Below are 18,923 nucleotides of genomic sequence, written 5' to 3'. Positions count from 1 at the left end.
AGGTGAACAGGAATACTGGAAAGGTCTTTAAAATTTATGACAAGATACACTCCCTTCCTTCAAAACCTTGATGCTCCCACCTGATGTACCTTTTAGAAGAAGGTCTACATAGAGAACGGGGACTACAGCATATCTGCTTTCTGGATCTCACTTACCCCCTAACTACAGAAAGAACTATGACCTTTTCAAGGGTTATGTCCTAAGACTTAGGAACCCCGACGTCTGACAACCATGTGATATTTTGCTGTGAAGTCTAAAAAAACCCAAATGCTTTATTAGAGATTAACTTATTTAAAAACTATACAGCTACTTTGAAAAATGAATGCAGGCTAAAGATAATTCACTAAATTATGACCACCATCTAATAGAGGTCTTACAGAGTTCCAAATCTCTGCCTCAGCAAAATTACTAATTCTAATAAAATCATGTATATGTATACAAAGAACATCTGCAGGATTCCTTTAGAGTAGACAAACCTAGGAATGCTAAATTTGGGAACAAAGATCTACTTCTTTCACTTAAGAAGAAAAACCGACAGTGGTTCTAAATATTTTATCTATCTTAAGACCATGACTGAAGTACTTGCAAAAATAGTTACTAAAAGAGAAAGTCAGGGAATAGAGTATAAAAGGAGTTGGGCAACAGTGTTCTTAAAGTTCCACTTTCTATTCTTTTGCATCTGCCAAGGAGATAAGATACCTAAAGCTAAAAACTACTTTTTGATGTATGTGATTGTGTTGGTTTCTATTTTTCTAATAACCCCTAGGAACCAATTTTGATGGCTATGTATTATGTGGACTCTCACCATTCAAGAGCCTTTCATAATATTACTACATTTGACCACTGTTTTTATTGGGAGGGAGGGAGGAAAGCAGGAAGTATGATAAAACAAGCACTTTACAGATGAACACCACAATAGCACTACTACTCAAAGTGCCAAACATTAATGAAACCCAAATCATAATGCTGAAAACTAAAAAATTAGACAAAAATTAAATGGAGAATTCCTTTTTTTCTTTTTCTTTTTTTTTTTTTTTAAATCTTTTATAGGACAGAAACCTTAGCTCATGTCTTCTGGCTGTCATCATCTTCCACTGAACTGCACCTAAAACACAAAGAACAAGTAACAAGCAACTTCGTTTTTTAAGGAATAGATAATAGTTCTGAAGGCATAAGATGAACTGTTTCTAGTGGAAGTTAACTTACTTATTAAATAATTATATAAAATGAAGCCATGAAAATCACCAGAAGCATCAAAATGTTTACTACTTTGAGTGAAAATAACTACAAAAAACTTGAATATGCAGCATATTATCACCAAAATAAAGTAAGTCATGGTGGGAAAATCACTACCCATTTTGGTAAGTTAGACAAGCTGCACCGTGAGGCCTTATTTAAAAGGCTTCACTCTACCTGAAGATGGAAACCACCTTTAATTTATTTTTAGTAAGTCTAAACCATGAAGAGACGGGGTGTAGATTCAAAGTTGGCTTATTATATCATCTATCACCTTCCTGGCTGTAGTTCATGTCTTTAAATGGAGCAAAACCCACCAGAAGAATGCTGCTATTCTGATTTTCCATTCTTGAATGCACCAAAATGTGCATGCTTGTTGTAATTAGGTGCCTGGGTGAATAAAAAAATCCCATTTACAATTTAAAAATATTATTTAAACCCCCAAAATCTGGTTATTTTCCACAATGCTCAGGAAGATAAGCATTAACTTTACCACCCAAACAGAAAAGATGTACATACATTTCTGAAAATTCTCTCCTACCATGTTAAAAATACAAATTCCTTTGTGTTGCAAAACCAAGCTGATTTACATGATTTGGTTTTAAATTGTTGCTAAATGTTTATCTACACATGCTGTCAGAAATAACCTTGTTAAGAAGGTGAAGCTGGTGTCTCAGCAAATCAGACCCCTTGGAGAAGGCGGTGAGTGGCCTGTGCCCCGTTTTCCTTTTCTCTTTCCGCACCATCAAAAGGAAAAGTGAGAAAATAGCAGAAACATTAGTTAAATCCTGAATTACACCCCGTAACCTACAGGAATTATCTCACTACACTGAAAGCTGACAATATTTGTAGGGTTTTATTTTTTTTTGATGAAATAGTTAGGATCCTGATTATTAATAAAACAATCAACTTGTGGCTAAGCTTAAATCTTTAACAAAAAAATCTTTTAAAGACTTAAAGGAAGAAATGAAAGGTTGCTTTTTAACTATTTATGGTTTACCTGACTTACCAGCACTGAAGACAAAAACTTTTAAAAATGGCTACAAATGCCTTGTTCACAAAAGACTTTATTATCTAGTGATGCATACTGAGAACATACAGAAATCTGCATGGTCCACTTCACATGCAGGAGAACAATCTTCACTTTACAATAAGTGAGTGTCAACTGTTTTATGCAATAGACAACACTTTAAAGTCACATTCTTAAAGAAAAGCTTCATTTACAAAAGAAATAAAAGGTAAAGAAGCAATTACCGCTTTTAAAAAGCAGCTGCTTTGTTCAAGAGTGGAAGGTTTATGCCTGTATTGAAAGACAACATGATCACAAATAATGAAAACAATGAACAAATGAAAAACACTTTTACCATAAAGCAGTACACTTTCAAAATGACATACAAATAGTTAAAAATTTCATTTTGTTGTCTAACTTTTAAATATGAGGACTTTCAGAATTAGGCCTCAACATGTGTCATTAGTAAAGGAAAACGATGCCTTGTCTCTACGTCACTACGAACTGTATCTAACAAAATGTATATAAAGTCTATAGCAAGTTGGTCTAAAAAACTGAAAGTCAGTAAGAAACAGTACACTGAAGGCGCTGTGTCCATCAAGCGCACACTCTTCCGATTTTAAATGCGATGAACAGAAAGGAAACTGTAACTATGCCACAGTTGCAATGCCAAAAATAACACAACATCAGCTATCACACATGCAGGGAATTCCGCCACAAAGCTAATATCCCTCATTGTCAACTGTTCCAATAAAATAACATCTTAAAACACCAGTGATGTTGATGGTTTAGCTTACCTTCAGTGTACTGAATGTTGTACACAACCTGCTTTAAAAGAGGAGACCATCCCTGCAGGCAGGCTCAAGAAGGAACAGACCCCTTTCGGCACTGACTACACCAAGGGCATGCTGCTGTGGCCTGCACACACACACCTAGGAAAACGTGAATATAAACAGCATTTATGCTGGCCATTTTATCTGAAGACCAATATGAAGCCAAGTTTGCTAAAAATAAATCAACCACCCAGTATTACTACTCATTTTATAACAGATGCTTTTGTCTTTTATGTGAACTGCAACCATGTACATTAGCACTGTAATTTTGTGCAGTCTTGGCAATTAAAACAGTTCTACAGTAAAATTTCACATAAGACACAAAACAGATTAACTAACATTTCTAAAAGAAATATCACCCTTGGTGTTAATTCAAATATATCATGCTTCCTCAAATTTGCTGGAGAAATATTTATAAGTTTATATACATTAATAAACTGCTGTGAAATTTCTTCAGTCTTTGTATTTAATTACTCAAACCCTTGGAGCTTCTTCATCTCGTTTAAATTTTTTCCTGGATGAACGCATGCTGTAGGGCCTGGTTGATGCTTATTCGTTTAGCTGGGTCCAACATTAGGATCTGGTCCAACAAGTCCTTTAGCTGGTGTACTTTTTTACGTTGGTCTTCAGGAAGTCGCTGGCACCCAATCAAGTCAGCCAACAGGTCCTTGGTTGGATTAATGGTGCTCATGACAGTGACTTTCTCCTAAAAATAATTTTTAAAGATGTGTATGTCTACTTTTAAAGAGTTACTGAGCATATGTATCTTAAATCAGACTGCTTTGGTCTATCAGAAATTTTAATATATGTACATATATATATATCATATACACATATATATAGATAATGATACATATATCATCTATTCATTTAAAACTTCTATGTGGCTTCCTCTGTTCTCTACATCTTTTTGTTGTTTTTTTCTTTTAAGACTTTATTTTGACAGACCGAGAGAAAGGGAACACAGCAGGGGGAGTGGGAAAGGGAGAGAAGCAGGCTTCCTGCTGAGCAGGGTGCCCATGGGGCTCGATCCAAGGACCACTGGGTCATGACCCAAGCCGAAGGCAGATGCTTAACGACTGAGCCACCCAGATGCCCCTATTCTCTATATCTTTTTAAGAACCAACTGAAAAAATTGAATGGAAAAAAACCAACACCCCCCCTGACCAGAAAAGAAAAAACCAACCCCAAGTTAGCTATGAAGGTTTTTAAAAAAACATACTATAAGTTTGTAAAAAGATCAAACTGCTAACAGGAAGTCTATGAAAATCCCCACACTGTTACGTAATTAATAATAATTATATGATTAATAGCAATAATAGTAATTTGTAACCAGTAAGCACTTCCTATTTCAACTCTCCTCTCCCTGCCCTGAAGTGGTGACAGACATGGAACTGTGTGCTGGTAAGTGCTCTGACAAAGTTAGGAACAGACAATATAATGGGGCAAAAAAGGGGAAAAGTCCTTACTTCAACCTAGAGGATTTGGAAAGGCTCATATAGAGTATGTATTTCCTGAGGCTTGAAGTTGGATAAGTTATTTTTAGGGGATGAGGAAGGAGAGGAGGCAAGTAAGGTCAGGATGGAATGTGAACAAAGGCAGAGAGAGACATGACAGGGCACGCCCTTCAGCGACTGCCAAGTGTGGAATGGGGGAGGTTACAGAGACCCTGAGGGGATGGGCAAACTGCTCAAGACCGCAGAGTTCATCAGAGAGGAACCCAACAAAAGGATAAGGATTTTAAGCACCGAGAATAACATGATCAGATTTGTTTTCAAAAACATCACTCTGGTAAGCAGTCCAGAAGCTGGATGGGAGGGCAGAGAAAGAAAATGCTCCCAAGAACAGAGGAAGAGGGCCTAAATATGACCTATCATAAAAATAGATTCATTATACTAGACAAACATTTTTAATTCCCTTCCTCTTTCTCATAACCTTATTGTGTTTTATTCAGGAATTGGCCACCAGCAAAAAGAAATTATTTTTAGTGTTTTAAATATTCACAGCTCCTAGTACCACCCAGTATTCAGCTTGTTTACAAAGACAATCATTTAACATAGCACAGTTAAAAGGGACTTACCCTCTCTGTTACTTTATCAACTTCTATATACATGAAGTTGAGGTTTTGATCAAAATGTTGGTCTTTGAATACACCTTTCCGAATCATCTGGCAATAAAGCAAAATAAAACTTGGGTTTCGAACTATTACGAAACAGTCTGGCCTACCAACAATTTAATACCTAACAAGTCACAAATAAGACTTATTTAGTCTCTCTGGATTTCTCTTCTCATTTAAGGAATCTCTTAGATTCCTTGCTCTGGAGGGTTTAACATATTCGAAAAAGCTAATATAAATGCTGTGCCTGAAACTACTTAATAACCTGAAATTATATTTTCCCAGGCAATGACTTAAACCAATTATAGTACCACATTATGCTTTCACTACTCAAAACTGAGACTCAAATATGAAATCATTTGTTGTTAGGGAAAATATTACACATTTGGGGCCTTTTCTCTTGGCAGTTTAAGAAACCCGATGACGATTTACAAATTATGTTTCAAGAGCCCTGAAATGATACAGGTCAGACCTTGTTAAAACAAATACCAACATAACTAATTTCTGTGTAACTTATTCTAAACAAGTCCAACATGAGAGAATTTGGACAGTACCTAAAAAACATAATGGCTTCTGACTTATATGGGGCAAAATCCATACTCGCTCAGAAATTCAGCAAATAAGTTAAAATTATCAAAGTTTAAGATATGGCCCTGAGACAGGTTTATAAATGCCTGAAGTTTCTGCTTCATTTCTGAAACTAATTATTGTACCTGAAGCATTAAGGGTGAGTTTTATGTTAGAAAGAGGTCAATTTTAAGTGAGTTTTTCTTGGTACCTTTTCCAAATAACTTTCAATCTTTGATAAACTGTTTGCCATCAAGTTCCTTTTCCAATATTCACCCCGTCATTCTCTGACAACTGAGCTCTTCTTCACATCTGAACTAACCTGACCTGCATCTTTTTTCATTCCACCTCTCAAGCATGTTTGGTGCTGTTACCAATAACGGTGTGCTCCCAAGGCTGCTTCTCTGCCCATCATTAAAGGATAATAAATGGAACAAGGGAAGAACAAAGATATGAAACAGTCATATATATACATGTATGGTGCTTAACAAATTTATGCTCATCAATCTCTCTTCCTCAACTCCACTTCTACTCTAAACTGTAGGACCCTACCCTCCTGTTTAACAGAGTAAAGAAAAGCAAAGAGACATTAGAGGTGAACAGGAAAATGGAGTTCTCTTAATCACTTTTGATAGCTCTTGGATGATTAGAACCACTATTTTTAAATAGCAGAAATGAAAAAGAGCTAAGCAATCACAGTAACCATACACCTGCCTTTCTGAAATGGTTTTATAGCCATTAGTGATGAGTAAAGTGTCAGCAATCCACTGGTCTACAGTAAACTATTGCTAAGACCTTGAAAAACCACCAAAAACAGCTCATGTTAACGTCCTACCTTATTTGGCATCTTTCCTTTGAGATCCATGGCGAGCTTCAACATATGGTTATTGGTTTTGCCAGGAAATAAAATTTTTCCAGTGTAGAGTTCATATAAGGTACAACCTACAGACCACATATCTATACCATAATCATAGCTTTTACCTATAACTGAAAACAAAACTGAAGTTTAATACACAATGACAGAAACAATCAACTATTTTCGTTAATAGGGGGTTACTTTAGCTTGGCCTACATAACTGCAATCTTAATACCTCACTTTGGCATTAGCTTCATGTTTTTTCCCCACTAATTCTTAACAGACTCTTAAAAAATGAGGGAATGAGGAAGGAATTGAAAGGGCGGGGGGGTAGAAGGAAATGTATATTTCTTTTCTCATTTCACCTTTGGTGGAGGTGCTAACCAGCCTCAACCAAGGCAACAGGAAGAGCAAAAAACAAAGGTCCCATACAATCCATAAATTTGATAATCAGACCTTGAGTAATCAAGAGCAGTCTTCTAAAGCCGAGGATTTTCCACAACTGTTTTGCTACTCTTGCCAGACATGATCAAGACTCCTGTCACAACTACCACCATTCCACCTGAGGAGGATGAACTTGCTATGGTTCCCTTCCTCATCAATGACCTCGTGCAGCTGCTGAAGTGCGATGGAAAACAGTACTTAGACATTAAATATGCTGTTTCCACTGTGTATGATGGCCCAGGTCAAAAAACATTTGAAGAAACTTACTGATTTCAGGAGCACGATAAAATCTACTGACAAGATAAGGTGTTATGTCATTATCCGCAACATGTGAAGCCGACCCAAAATCGCAGAGCTTTAAAATAGTTTTTGATTCATTAACCTGCAAAACATTTTATCATGGAAGTTTAATTCATGCCAGAAATAATTAAGGCAAGTAATCAGATAAAAATAATTGGCTTTGAGAAGTTACTTCCAATACTGAAAACAAAGTTACCCATTTTATAATTCCTTTTCTAATTATCTTATAATTCAATTTCCTAATTATAAAAAATTAAGAGCTATCAAATATTTGAACATAATTAGTAAAAGAACTTTTTTCAGTAACGAAATATGGGATAATATCAAGTACATTCAATTTTAACCAATGTTACTTTGAAAAGGGGGGTAGTAGCATCTTCTAAAAATCCCCAGAACACCTGAATAAAGTTGAGTTGCTATTTAAAGGAACATGAAGATAATTCATTAATAAGCAATCACTTAGATTAACTTTCAACTGACTGAAGTTAACTTTCAGTTGCCAGAAAATTATGATAGCAATGAAAGCAGAGGATGATTCAGATTAAATCTGGACAAAAACAGAATAAAAACATTCTTCATCCGTAGCTGCTAGACCATCCCAAATTTAGCAATCACTTCAAGTCTAAAAAAATATTAAATCCCTTAAATATAAAGAAGGTATTAGTCAAGAAAATGTTAAATACATTTGGCACAACTGATAAATATGAACTCTATATTAGTTATTTGTTTCTTTTTTCCTTTGTAAATACTTCAACATACACAGTAACAGTGACATCTGCTGAGAAAGGCTGGAGTTGCTCCCATGGCTGCTGCCACTCATGAGTCAGAAGCATGTTCAGGATTAACAAGTGAAGATAATTCATATTCCAGAGTCCCTTCCCCCCTTCAAAAGAGACACACACAAATTCCGAGTTGGGACTTGAACTTGGGCCTATCGTTCCCACACCAAAGAAACAAAACACTTTAAATAAATAGCCTTAGGCACTTTCTATTGGGATATCATAAAGTTTGGTCAGTGTTATAGATTGGCCCATTACAGATGATATCCATGGAATTAAGCTATTAATGGAAAAGATTATTTCTCACTGCCATATCCATAACCATTCTCTTCTCCTGGCGGACCAGGAAAATCAGTATCTTCAAATGCAAAAGTACTTTTGAAGCTTTTTAAGGTATAAACTGCATTCAGCAACTTAAGGATGCAGTTTAAAACCCAGAGAAATCCTGGGACAATTTTAAGATTAGAACCTATCAGTAGGATTCTTGGGCTGGCTAAAATGCCTTTAAACAATTGCTGGGTATCCACACTTACATGCACTCCACCAGTTTGGCTAGACAACATTTATCCTCCCTGAGGAACATGGTACTCCTTACCACACTGAGGGTTGATTCTGGGCTAAAAGCTTTGGATTTTCATTCACAAACAGCTCCCTCTAGTTTCTGATGTCTACTTTCCCCCTTTCTCAGGAAGGAGACAACATTCAGTGTCTGAAGTCCATGTGTAAACCTATACTAGTGTAACATTAACTTAAGGAAAACAAAGTTTTAAAAACAAGAGCTCCTAAGATTCTGGCAAATGTCTTATTCTTTAACTTCTATGGTGGTTACACAGATGTTCACTGCATAGTTACCTTTAAATTTTACATATTGTATACATGCTTTGATACAGATGATATAGTTCACAATTTAAAAGAGAAATAAAATTGAGGTAAAAATTAACTATGAAGCTGACTAGACAAATCTACAATTCATTTGTAACATGAAGTCTACAATTCATTTATTTCACTGTAATTATTTAGCTCCTCTACACCCAAGTTATATTAGATGTGCAACAGATTGTGAAGTCAAATAAAATCCATTACAACAGCATATTTCATAACTAACGTGGTCATCTGGAAGGAAATATTTTAAGGTATTAAAAAAGAAGAAAAATCTGAATAAGAGCTAAACTATTGATGAGGTGTCCTTAATGAACTTTAATGGGATCCTAATCTTTTAAAAGGGTAGAATACGGGGTACTTGGGTGGCTCAAGGCAGTTAAGCATCTGCCTTCGGCTCAGGTCATGATCTCAGGGTCCTGGGATCGAGCCCTGCATTGGGCTCCTTGCTCAGTGGAGCCTGCTTCTCCCTCTCCTGTTGCCCCCCACCCCACCCCCGCCGTTTGTACTCTCTGTCTTAAATAAATAAAATCTTAAAAAAAAAAAAAAAGTTTAGGGGCGCCAGGGTGGCTCAGAGGCTTAAATATCTGCCTTCGGCTCGGGTCATGATCTCAGGGTCCTGGGATTGAGCCCCGCATCAGGCTCTCTGCTTGGTGGGGAGCCTGTAGCTCCCTCTCTCTCTGCCTGCCTCTCTGCCTACTTGTGATCTCTGTCAAATTAAAAAAAAAAAATCTTAAAAAAAAAACAAAACAGTGTAGAATGTTATCAGCAGACAAGCTAGGAATTCCCCAAGTTGTGAACATACCCCCAATTCTGAATACCTCAGAACAGGGTTAAAGAAATGGGGCCAGGGAAGGAAGCGGTATGTATGCACTGTGTGCATTCATCATTCCCCTATGAAAATGTATTATTTCTAAATTTAAAAAACACAAACCCTGTGAAAGTTGCATATTACCACTCTAGAAGTCTTTAGTTAAGAGGTGAAGAATGTGAAAGGAACACCTTTCAACTTAACACCTAATCACAACTGAGCTCTTCTGTCTTTGGGCCCTTCCTGCCTGGGCACCTATAAAAACACTACTCTAAACAACTATTTAAGAGAGAATTCCTTTAAATGTCTCTAAGCCTGCGAGACCACAAATCAGAGAACAAAGAGCTGTGAACACTATTTCAAATCAGCAAGATGTGCATTTTTTGTGTTTAGGTATCAGAGGAAGCCCATCATTACTATATTAAGGCCCTCTTGGGATTTGTGTGTACTCTAAATCCATCAATCTAAAGGATAAAACTGAGATAATAGCCTATCTCCTCTTTCTTTGTACTTTACTATAAAAATTTCACGGACTGATTTCTAAAAAAGTAAACACTGGCTAAGTCCTTTGTAATGGGTAATATGCTGAGTTATTCTTTTAAGACATCATTTCTAGAATAATACAGTGGTTATCACATTACTCGTAACCTATATGGATGTACAAGGCAGCCTGATTGTTTAACTTACCAGGATATTGTCTGGCTTGATATCTGCATGTAGGATATTGCATCTTTTAAGGAGTTTTAATGCCAAGAACAACTGCTGACTGTAGGATCTTACAGCTTTAATATGAAGACCAACATCCTTACCGTATTTTTTTAACACCTCTCGTAAATTCATACTTTTAGGAGAGAAAAAAAAAACCCACAAAATTAGGGGTTAAAATGCAAAATGGAAATAAAAAAGGCAAAAACATGTTCAAGCATAAAGTAAAATCAAATCCAAAATATTAACTAAAATGAAAGTATCTGTTCATGAGCCCTTTCAGATGTTTAACAAATTATTCTACACTGAAATGAAAGCACATGAACTTGTGTGTATGTAAGACAATTTTCCAATAAAACTCAATTTTCAAAATAAATGGAAGGGAAGACATACAGTGGTAAAGTTCCGATTGATTTTAGAATGGGTTTACATTTCGAAGTCCAAAACTGAAGCCATACTTTTGAAGATCAAAACTATATTTCTACTTCACTACTCCCATTTCTTTTTATTACATTGTGATCCTTCCTTGAATTATTTAACTTTCAGAGAATCTCTTGGTGAGCCGAAGGCTACATTAGGTTAGTGTCTGACACACAGCATATGGTCAATTACTGTCTACATTAATGATTGTCACAAAGCTAGTTCTTAACCAAAAGTAAACAACAAAACCAGAGCTAACTAGTAAAAATAAACACACAGAAATTTCTCACGCTGTTTATCTAAATTTTTAGTAATGTACAGGGTTGACAGTGTACCTTAGAGGCTCAAATACGAGACAGAGATGCTGTTTGTGATAAAAGTGTCTGAAGAGTCGCAAACAATGAAATTTGTCATCAGGATCAGCATCATTAAGTTTTTTCAGGAATTCTAGTTCTTTTAAGCCAGTTTTTTGCCTGAAAAGAAAAAGAGAATTAGTTCAAAACTGAATACAGAAGAAAACTAAATAATATTTACTAGTTCCAGTTTGATGTATCATAGATGGTAAGTAGCTCGTACTTTTCTAAGTACTAATAGTAAATCTGTTGAGGAATGACAATTTTGTATGTCACTCACAATACTTTATACTTGTCAAATACTGTTCCCCGGGAGCTTATTTCCACAATAATTAACAGAAAGAAATACTGCAGTAATAAAACCACCCTGCCTGAAGGGTATTCAATCTTGCACGTTTTCTTTTTTTTTTTTTTTCTTTCCAGGGAGAGGGGAGGGGCAGAGGGGGAATCCTAAACAGGTTCCACACCCAGCTTGGAGCCAGACATGGGGCTTGATCTCACAACCCTGAGATCATGACCTGAGCTGAAATCAAGAGCCAGATGCTTAAATGACTAAGCCACGCAGGTGCCCCCAATCTTACCTATTTTTATTTCAAAGACATCTTGATATAAATGCTATTTTAACAAAAATGGAACCACACTATATAAGAGTCTAAGAACAGATGTCTTACCAAATATTAGTATTTGGTTTTCCTCTAGAATTTTAGTTATCATTTGTCAAATAGGCTATATTTTTAAAATGGCTTTAAAAATATTTTCTAAGCCTATGGTAGCTGAAGATGTTAATATATATCTATAATATAACAGTTCTTTTCAGTGTTTTAAAGCTGATGGCAAGCTGACTTTAACATCAGCTCAGTGTGTGGTACAGACTGTGCTTATTAAAACCTATGGGTTTGGCAATTACCTCTATTATACAAAAGAAAAAAAGGCAACAGATTCACTACCAGCCTTCTGTCATACTGCAATACTTTTACAGATTGTGTTACTTTTTAAAAATGTTCACTTGTGAATACCTGTGTTTTTAGGTTTCATTACATAGATCTTCTGAACTTACATGAGCTCATTGTTTCTGATGATTTTTACAGCCACTTCTTGGTTGGCTCTTGCATTATCCCTGGCTCGTACGACATTACTGAAGACACCCTGGCCAGTGTAGCCATACACATTGTAACGCTTATCTAGGACTTCACCTATGTTCACACCTAAAAAAGTAAATTAAAAAATGGGAATTTTGACCATAATAGATACTTAACAAAACTATGAGATATACATAATAAAGCACAAAGAAACACAGTGCAGTCACTTAAAAAAAGTGTCAAATCTCTACTGTGTGCCTGGTTTCCTAGACACCACAGAGAATCAAAGATGAGCCGCCATCAGTCACTCTTTCATAATGTGGTTCAAGCTGCATGCCCACTTCCTATTAACTGCTGAGGATTTTAACATTGAGTAGGGAAGAAATGTGCTCACTGAAGTGTTTCCAACTGTAGTCCTGAATGACAAATACTGCATGACTGGCATCCCAAGTTCCTTGTGTGTCGTTTTTCTTGGTTTCAGATCAAGACGAGGAAGTGACGTTCCCCCTTCCTCCTGGAGGATTATCTCATGGCTGAAAATAACTTTGAATAGATTTAGGTTGCACATCAAGTCTTTACCTCACTTCTATGCATGAAGCTCCTGAGCTGCTTACTGGAATACAACATGGGTTCACGCAGCTATTAGATGTGCCATCCATTTTAAGTGATGGCACTGTGATGTGACTTTCAGAGTTCTTCAACGTGTGACTGCATCAAGCAACATACTTCTAAAAAATGTTGTTAACAAACCTAAAATTAATCAGAACTGTGAACTTACGGTAATAGCCTTCTGCATCTGTCCAGTTATCCCTGAGGTTGGGATTCTCTTTGAAATCCTTTCCAATGCCAGCAGCCCGAAGACGAGCACTCTGAAATGAAAGAGGCAACAAAAGCTATTTACCTACTAATCAGGCAGACATTTAAAGCACTTCCTTTAAAACCAAAATGGGGAAAACCAGCTATAATTTAATAAAAACATTTTAGCCAAATTAAGTCAACTCTTACCATCACCTACGTAAATGCAATGTAGCTGGAAACACAATTAGCAAAGTCTCACATCACAATGATGTTCAGGAAAAAAATAAACAAAGTTATCTTCAAAAACTCTTAGGAATATGACTAGGGGATTATAAATGAAAATAAAAACTCAAAAACCAGATCTGGTTTTCTACAGCTATTAACAGACAAAGGAGGACAAAAATTACAGATGGGCATTCAGTTAACAGTATTCAACTCTCCTACCAATTTTCACATTTCTTTTACTGCCTTGTCCATGGAACACCCCCTGATTTCTCTTCACATATATGCTGCACTAACAGTTCGTGTGGGAAATTAAGAGTATCTGCACTTCTGAAGAGTATGATGCACCATCTTCCATGATACCCAGAAGACCCTTCCAGGTCCAAGCAAATGATGTGCACGGATACTTTCACTGGCTTAATCATTTCATTTTCTCTTAACCTAAGCTTCGTTTTGACGTTCCTGCTGCAAAGTACAGATACATTACTTAAGCCAATGACCAACGTCTTCAGGGTCCTGGACACAGACTGCTTAATCTTACTCTCTTTTTAATTTCTCTATCTTACGTCCACTTTCCCTTGCTAAAGCTTCCCTATTTCTCATGTTCTCTTGAATTTATAATGTAAATGGTCTCATACTTTTAAATTTTGTTTTTAAGATTTTTTTCAAGAAAAGTCACAAATAGCTAAGAAACCAAAATTTCTTAATCACTTCCTTGTAATAACATTCCCAACTCTTCAGTGAATGTACTAGGATCCAAATCCTAAGTTCTCAATCACCCACAGTATCGAAGTCCAAAGTAGACTCTGTTCTAATACAGGCCTGGAAATTACTTACATCACCTTGTTTCAGCTAACTATGCACCACAACCCTCCCCCCAACCCCAGTTTGTAAAACCAAAAAAAAGTTGTTTCAAAAAAATACACGTTTAAGTCATTTGGTGTTTAACTTTCCTGAAGCTCTTGAACTGCTCTGCCATACTTGTTTTTAAAATCTTGACCTAATTTTAGACTTAAGAGAAATGTTGCAACACTAGTACAGAGTTTCCAGATACCCTTCACTCAGACTGTCCAAATGTTAACATTTATTAATTTGCTTTATCCTTTTTTCTCTTTTTGTACAACATAAACACATACTTACTATACATACATATATATGTATATATACACACACACATATACGTATGTATACATATATGTATACATATATACGCATGTATACATATACATATATGTATACATATATACATACGTATATATGTATATATACGTATACATACATATATACATATGTATGTATACGTATATGTATACATATGCATATATGTATACATATACGTATATATGTATATATATGTATATATGTGTGTATATATACATATATATGCATGTATAGTATGTGTTTATGTTGTACAAAAAGAGAAAAAAGGATAAACACATGTATATGTATACATATATGTATACATACGTATATACGTATATATGTATATATGTATAGTAAGCACGTGTTTATACATATATATATATATATGTACGTTTTTCTTAAAGATTTGACACAGAGAGGGAGAAAGCAAGCACAAGCAGGGGACGCAGCAGGCAGGGGAGAAGCAGGCTCCCCACTGAGCAAGGAGCCTGCTGTGGGGCTTGATTCCAGGACACAGGGATCACTGACCTGAGCCAAAGGCAGCCGCTTAATCAACTAAGCCACCCAGGTGCCCCTATATATATTTTGTTTAAGAGTTATGTTTTTAGGATTTAAAATTACTTACATCAAAATAGGCAGCAAACATATCATCAGATTCTGTAAACATATCAGGTGCCAAGAGCTTTTTCTGAGATGAACCTTAATGGAAATTGACAGTAATGATTTGAAAAAAGAAGAGATACAAATTAAAACACAAATAAGTCATCAATGTAGTATCACTAGCAATTCAAACTTGTACATGTTTTTCATTAATACACAACTTAAAGTCACTTTGTAACACTTAAGATGTATGAAGTTATGCATTTTTCTACTAAAAGGATGCATTTCAGAAAGTTGAAAGGCTTAATGATAGTACTTTCTCCACTGTTTTTCTCCAATATTTAAATTAATACGCTAATAGCTAGATGATGATTATGTATTAAAATCAAAGTTCCTCTTTAAAAAATTCTATTTCCAAACTGCAACTTAAATCTCAAAAGGTTAATAACCCCACTATAGATCTAGATCTCTATGTATCCCCTAAAAAGTCCAATAACCCTGAGAAAAACTGGGCAAAATAAAAGAAACTCCTTAAAAAAAGGAATGTAATGGCTTTAAGTATATGAACATACATCCAATCTCACTTATAGTAAGGGAAATGCAAATTAAAATTACAACAAAATACCCTTTCTCTTTTGAGATGGGCTAAAAAACCTGAAAAGTAGGACAATATCTTGGTAACAAGGCCCTGATAAGCAAGTACTCAGACATTACTTGCAGGAGGCAAAAACTGTGCAAGCCTTACAGAGTAAGGAAACACAGCACAATTATACACTCTTTTGACCCAGCAACCTCACTTCTAGGAAATCATTTCAAAGACACAGTGGTAAGCATTAAAAAAATGAGCGCAATGCCATTATAGTTAATGTTCCAATGAATAATCAACAACTGGATACAACCCAAACATTCACCATTAGAAGACACAGTTTGAATAAACCTTGGCACATTCATCACACTGGAATAGCACATAACTATAAAAAGGAATGAAGATATTTTCATACCCCTAAGTGTGCAAATTTCTGTGTGTGCTTGTGTAGGCAAAATATACACACATGTGAAAGACATTTTAATAATCAAACAGAAGATACTAAAAATCAAAAGCAAGTAAAATTAACCTAAATCTATCAAATGTGTGGTATAAGCATACAGAAGTATTTCAAATGACTTTACACCTTAGAATGTACCTCAAGGATGAAAAGAATCATTAAATTTTCAATTTGCATTCACTACATTCAATATTGATGATCATACTGATAACTATGTAAAAAAAAAAGCTTCAAAATAACCTAAATAATCATGTTATTAAGGATCACATTTTTTACTATAAAAAAATAAAAAATCAATGTTAAAACCCTTCTAATCTCAAGTCTGAAATGGCAATTTTTCAGTATGAACCTCTCCTTTCCAAAAATTTATGTATGTCCTAGCTTTGTCCACTGAAAAATCCCATCAATAATGAGCACTCCTAAGTGCTTTGCGAAGTCTAAATGGCATTTGCTATTAAATGGAACCACGGTTCCTTAGAGCAATAGCTGTTTCTGTTCTGGAACATGATAATGTGCAAGGTGATCCTGTGATACCTTCCAATGTAGTAGAACGGTAGTTTGCAAACTACAGAGTGGGGCAAATCTGGTCCCCTGCTTGTTTTTATATGGCCCATTTTTACATTTTTAAAGGCTTTTAGGGAAAAACAAGAGAATACTTTGTGACATGTGAAAATTATATGAAATTTTAAATTTTGGTGTTCACACAGTTTTCTTGGGAACACAGCCGCTTCTGCATTACAACAGCAGAGTTCAGTAGTTGGAACACACAAAAAAGTGCATAAATTACAAAAGCCTAAATACTACCTGACCTTAGTTGCTAACCAGTCCTAGAAAGAAACACATTAATAAATATATTAATTAATATATATATTAACCAATATATCCTGTAGGGTTTGGATCAAAAAGACACTGGAAACCAACTTAAAAAGGCTCCCTCCCTCCCCATCTCAGTTGGAGAGAGAATTTAAGTACATGATACCAAATAATAAAAACCTGACAAAAACAACCCCAATCTCACCGGTCATCTCCAGAGGTTGTTAATGTACCAATTCTATTCTATGGTAAGTATTAGTCAATAAAAGAAAACAACCAAGCATTTATCCCAACTTTCCTGTACAAACTGTATTTCCTGGGTAACCAAAGAATGGAAATCTCTTCTTTTATGGAATTACAGCTAATAACTCAAAAAGAATTATGGAAATTAAAGAATCGCCACTTTGGAGTGTGCCCACGTGCCCTCACCCTCCATGAAAAACAGTGGATCTAAGGAATGATCACCAATGGCTGCTGAAACTGCCAGGTGAACAGCTGAAGGGTAACTTCATGTTGGACAGATGTGATTATTTTACCTAAACACACAATCTCAATCTCAGTCAAAACAGGACAAGCACACACCACATATGCCACCTGATGCAATGCAAGTACACACCATTACTCAGGCAGTATTCTTGCCCCCAAAAATTAACTTGAATCTACTCAGGTCTCTAACACTTCTTTTAGTTTTCAAGAAACACAGAGGATAGAGGAAACAAGATAAATGAAACAAGAACGTGGCAAAATCAGATTGGAAAGAAAAAGTTTATAGGACACACGGCCTCAGTATCATCACAAGAAAATGGAAAGTGGGGGAGGGAAGGATGAGAATAACTATTAAAGACTGAGAGATTAAGAGATATGTGCATTTGGGGTGCCTGGATGGCTCAGTGGGTTAAAGCCTCTGCGTTTGGCTCAGGTCATGATCCCAGGGTCCTTCGATCGAGCCCCCTATCGGGCTCTCTGCTAAGCAGGGAGCCTACTTTCCCACCCCCACCCTCTGCCTACTTGTGATCTCTGTCAATAAATAAATAAAATCTTAAAAGAGGTATGTGCATCTTACTTGGATTTTGATTCAAACCAACCAACTGTAATTAGAAAGACTTAAAAATGACCAATTCTTCAGAGATAATGTTTTTTATTTTTATTTTTTAAAGATTTTGTTTACTTAGAAAGCACGAGCAGGGGGAGGCAGAGAGGAAGAAAGAGAAGCTTCAAGCAGACTCCATGCTGAGCATGGAGCCTGAAATGGGGCTCAGTCCCAGGACCCTGAGATCATGACTTGAGCCAAAATCATGAGCTGGACAGTTAACAGACTGAGCCACCCTGGTGCCCAAGTAACACTTTTTTTTTTTTTTTTTTTAAATCCTTATCTAGAAGAGATTACACAATGAAGTATTTACAGATGAAATCAATCAAATCATGGCTGGGATTTGCTTTAAATTACTCTAGCAAGCAAAACAGAAGGAAATGACATTTTCTTTTTTTTTTTTTTTAAAGTGAGCTCTATGGGGGCGCCTGGGTGGCTCAGTGGATTAAGCCTCTGCCTTCGGCTCAGGTCATGATCCCAGGGTCCTGGGATGGAGCCCCTCATTGGGCTCTCTGCTCAGCAGGGAGCCTGCTTCCTCCTCTCTCTCTCTCTCTCTCTGTCTACCGGTAATCTCTGTCTGTCAAATAAATAAATAAAAAAACTTAAAAAAAAAAAAAAGTATTTAAAGTGAGCTCTATGCCCAACACTGGGCTTGAACTCATAAACCTGAGATCAAGAGTCACACATTCTACTGACTGAACCAGCCAGGTGCCCCAAACAGAAGGTAATGAATACATGAGGTTCAGTATAATACTGTTTAGGTTATGCAAACTAACTGAAAACATTTATAAAGGACATTCACTGGGACACATTTAATATTGCGT

The 18,923-nt window shown here is 36.0% G+C and overlaps 1 protein-coding gene across 5 annotated transcripts in view; it reads right to left on the bottom strand.

Annotated features, from left to right (window-relative positions):
- Positions 1-18,923, bottom strand: part of PRP4K (pre-mRNA processing factor kinase PRP4K) — a 38,602-nt gene that overhangs the window by 864 nt on the left and 18,815 nt on the right. Inside the window, exons 7-20 of one of the 5 annotated variants that reach the window (XR_013966979.1) lie at positions 15,176-15,249; positions 13,166-13,256; positions 12,366-12,513; positions 11,291-11,428; positions 10,518-10,671; positions 7,329-7,443; positions 6,597-6,748; positions 5,159-5,245; positions 3,507-3,784; positions 3,043-3,177; positions 2,491-2,536; positions 1,884-1,969; positions 1,554-1,626; positions 1,060-1,105 (exon numbers count right to left, since the gene is read on the bottom strand). Coding sequence is in view for 1 of the 5 variants with exons in the window: in XM_080805845.1 (XP_080661971.1) it covers positions 3,581-3,784; positions 5,159-5,245; positions 6,597-6,748; positions 7,329-7,443; positions 10,518-10,671; positions 11,291-11,428; positions 12,366-12,513; positions 13,166-13,256; positions 15,176-15,249 (1,163 nt within the window). In the remaining 4 variants the exon portion in view is untranslated. Of the gene's footprint in view, positions 1-1,059; positions 1,106-1,553; positions 1,627-1,883; positions 1,970-2,285; positions 3,785-5,158; positions 5,246-6,596; positions 6,749-7,328; positions 7,444-10,517; positions 10,672-11,290; positions 11,429-12,365; positions 12,514-13,165; positions 13,257-15,175; positions 15,250-18,923 lie in introns of those variants that run through there. The other 4 variants (XR_013966977.1, XR_013966978.1, XR_013966976.1 and 1 more) reach the window with 4 other exon arrangements.

Source organism: Martes martes (assembly GCF_963455335.1).
Source record: "Martes martes genome assembly, chromosome: 6".
NCBI lineage: Eukaryota > Metazoa > Chordata > Mammalia > Carnivora > Mustelidae > Martes > Martes martes.
This window is presented reverse-complemented; position numbering and strand designations above follow the sequence as displayed.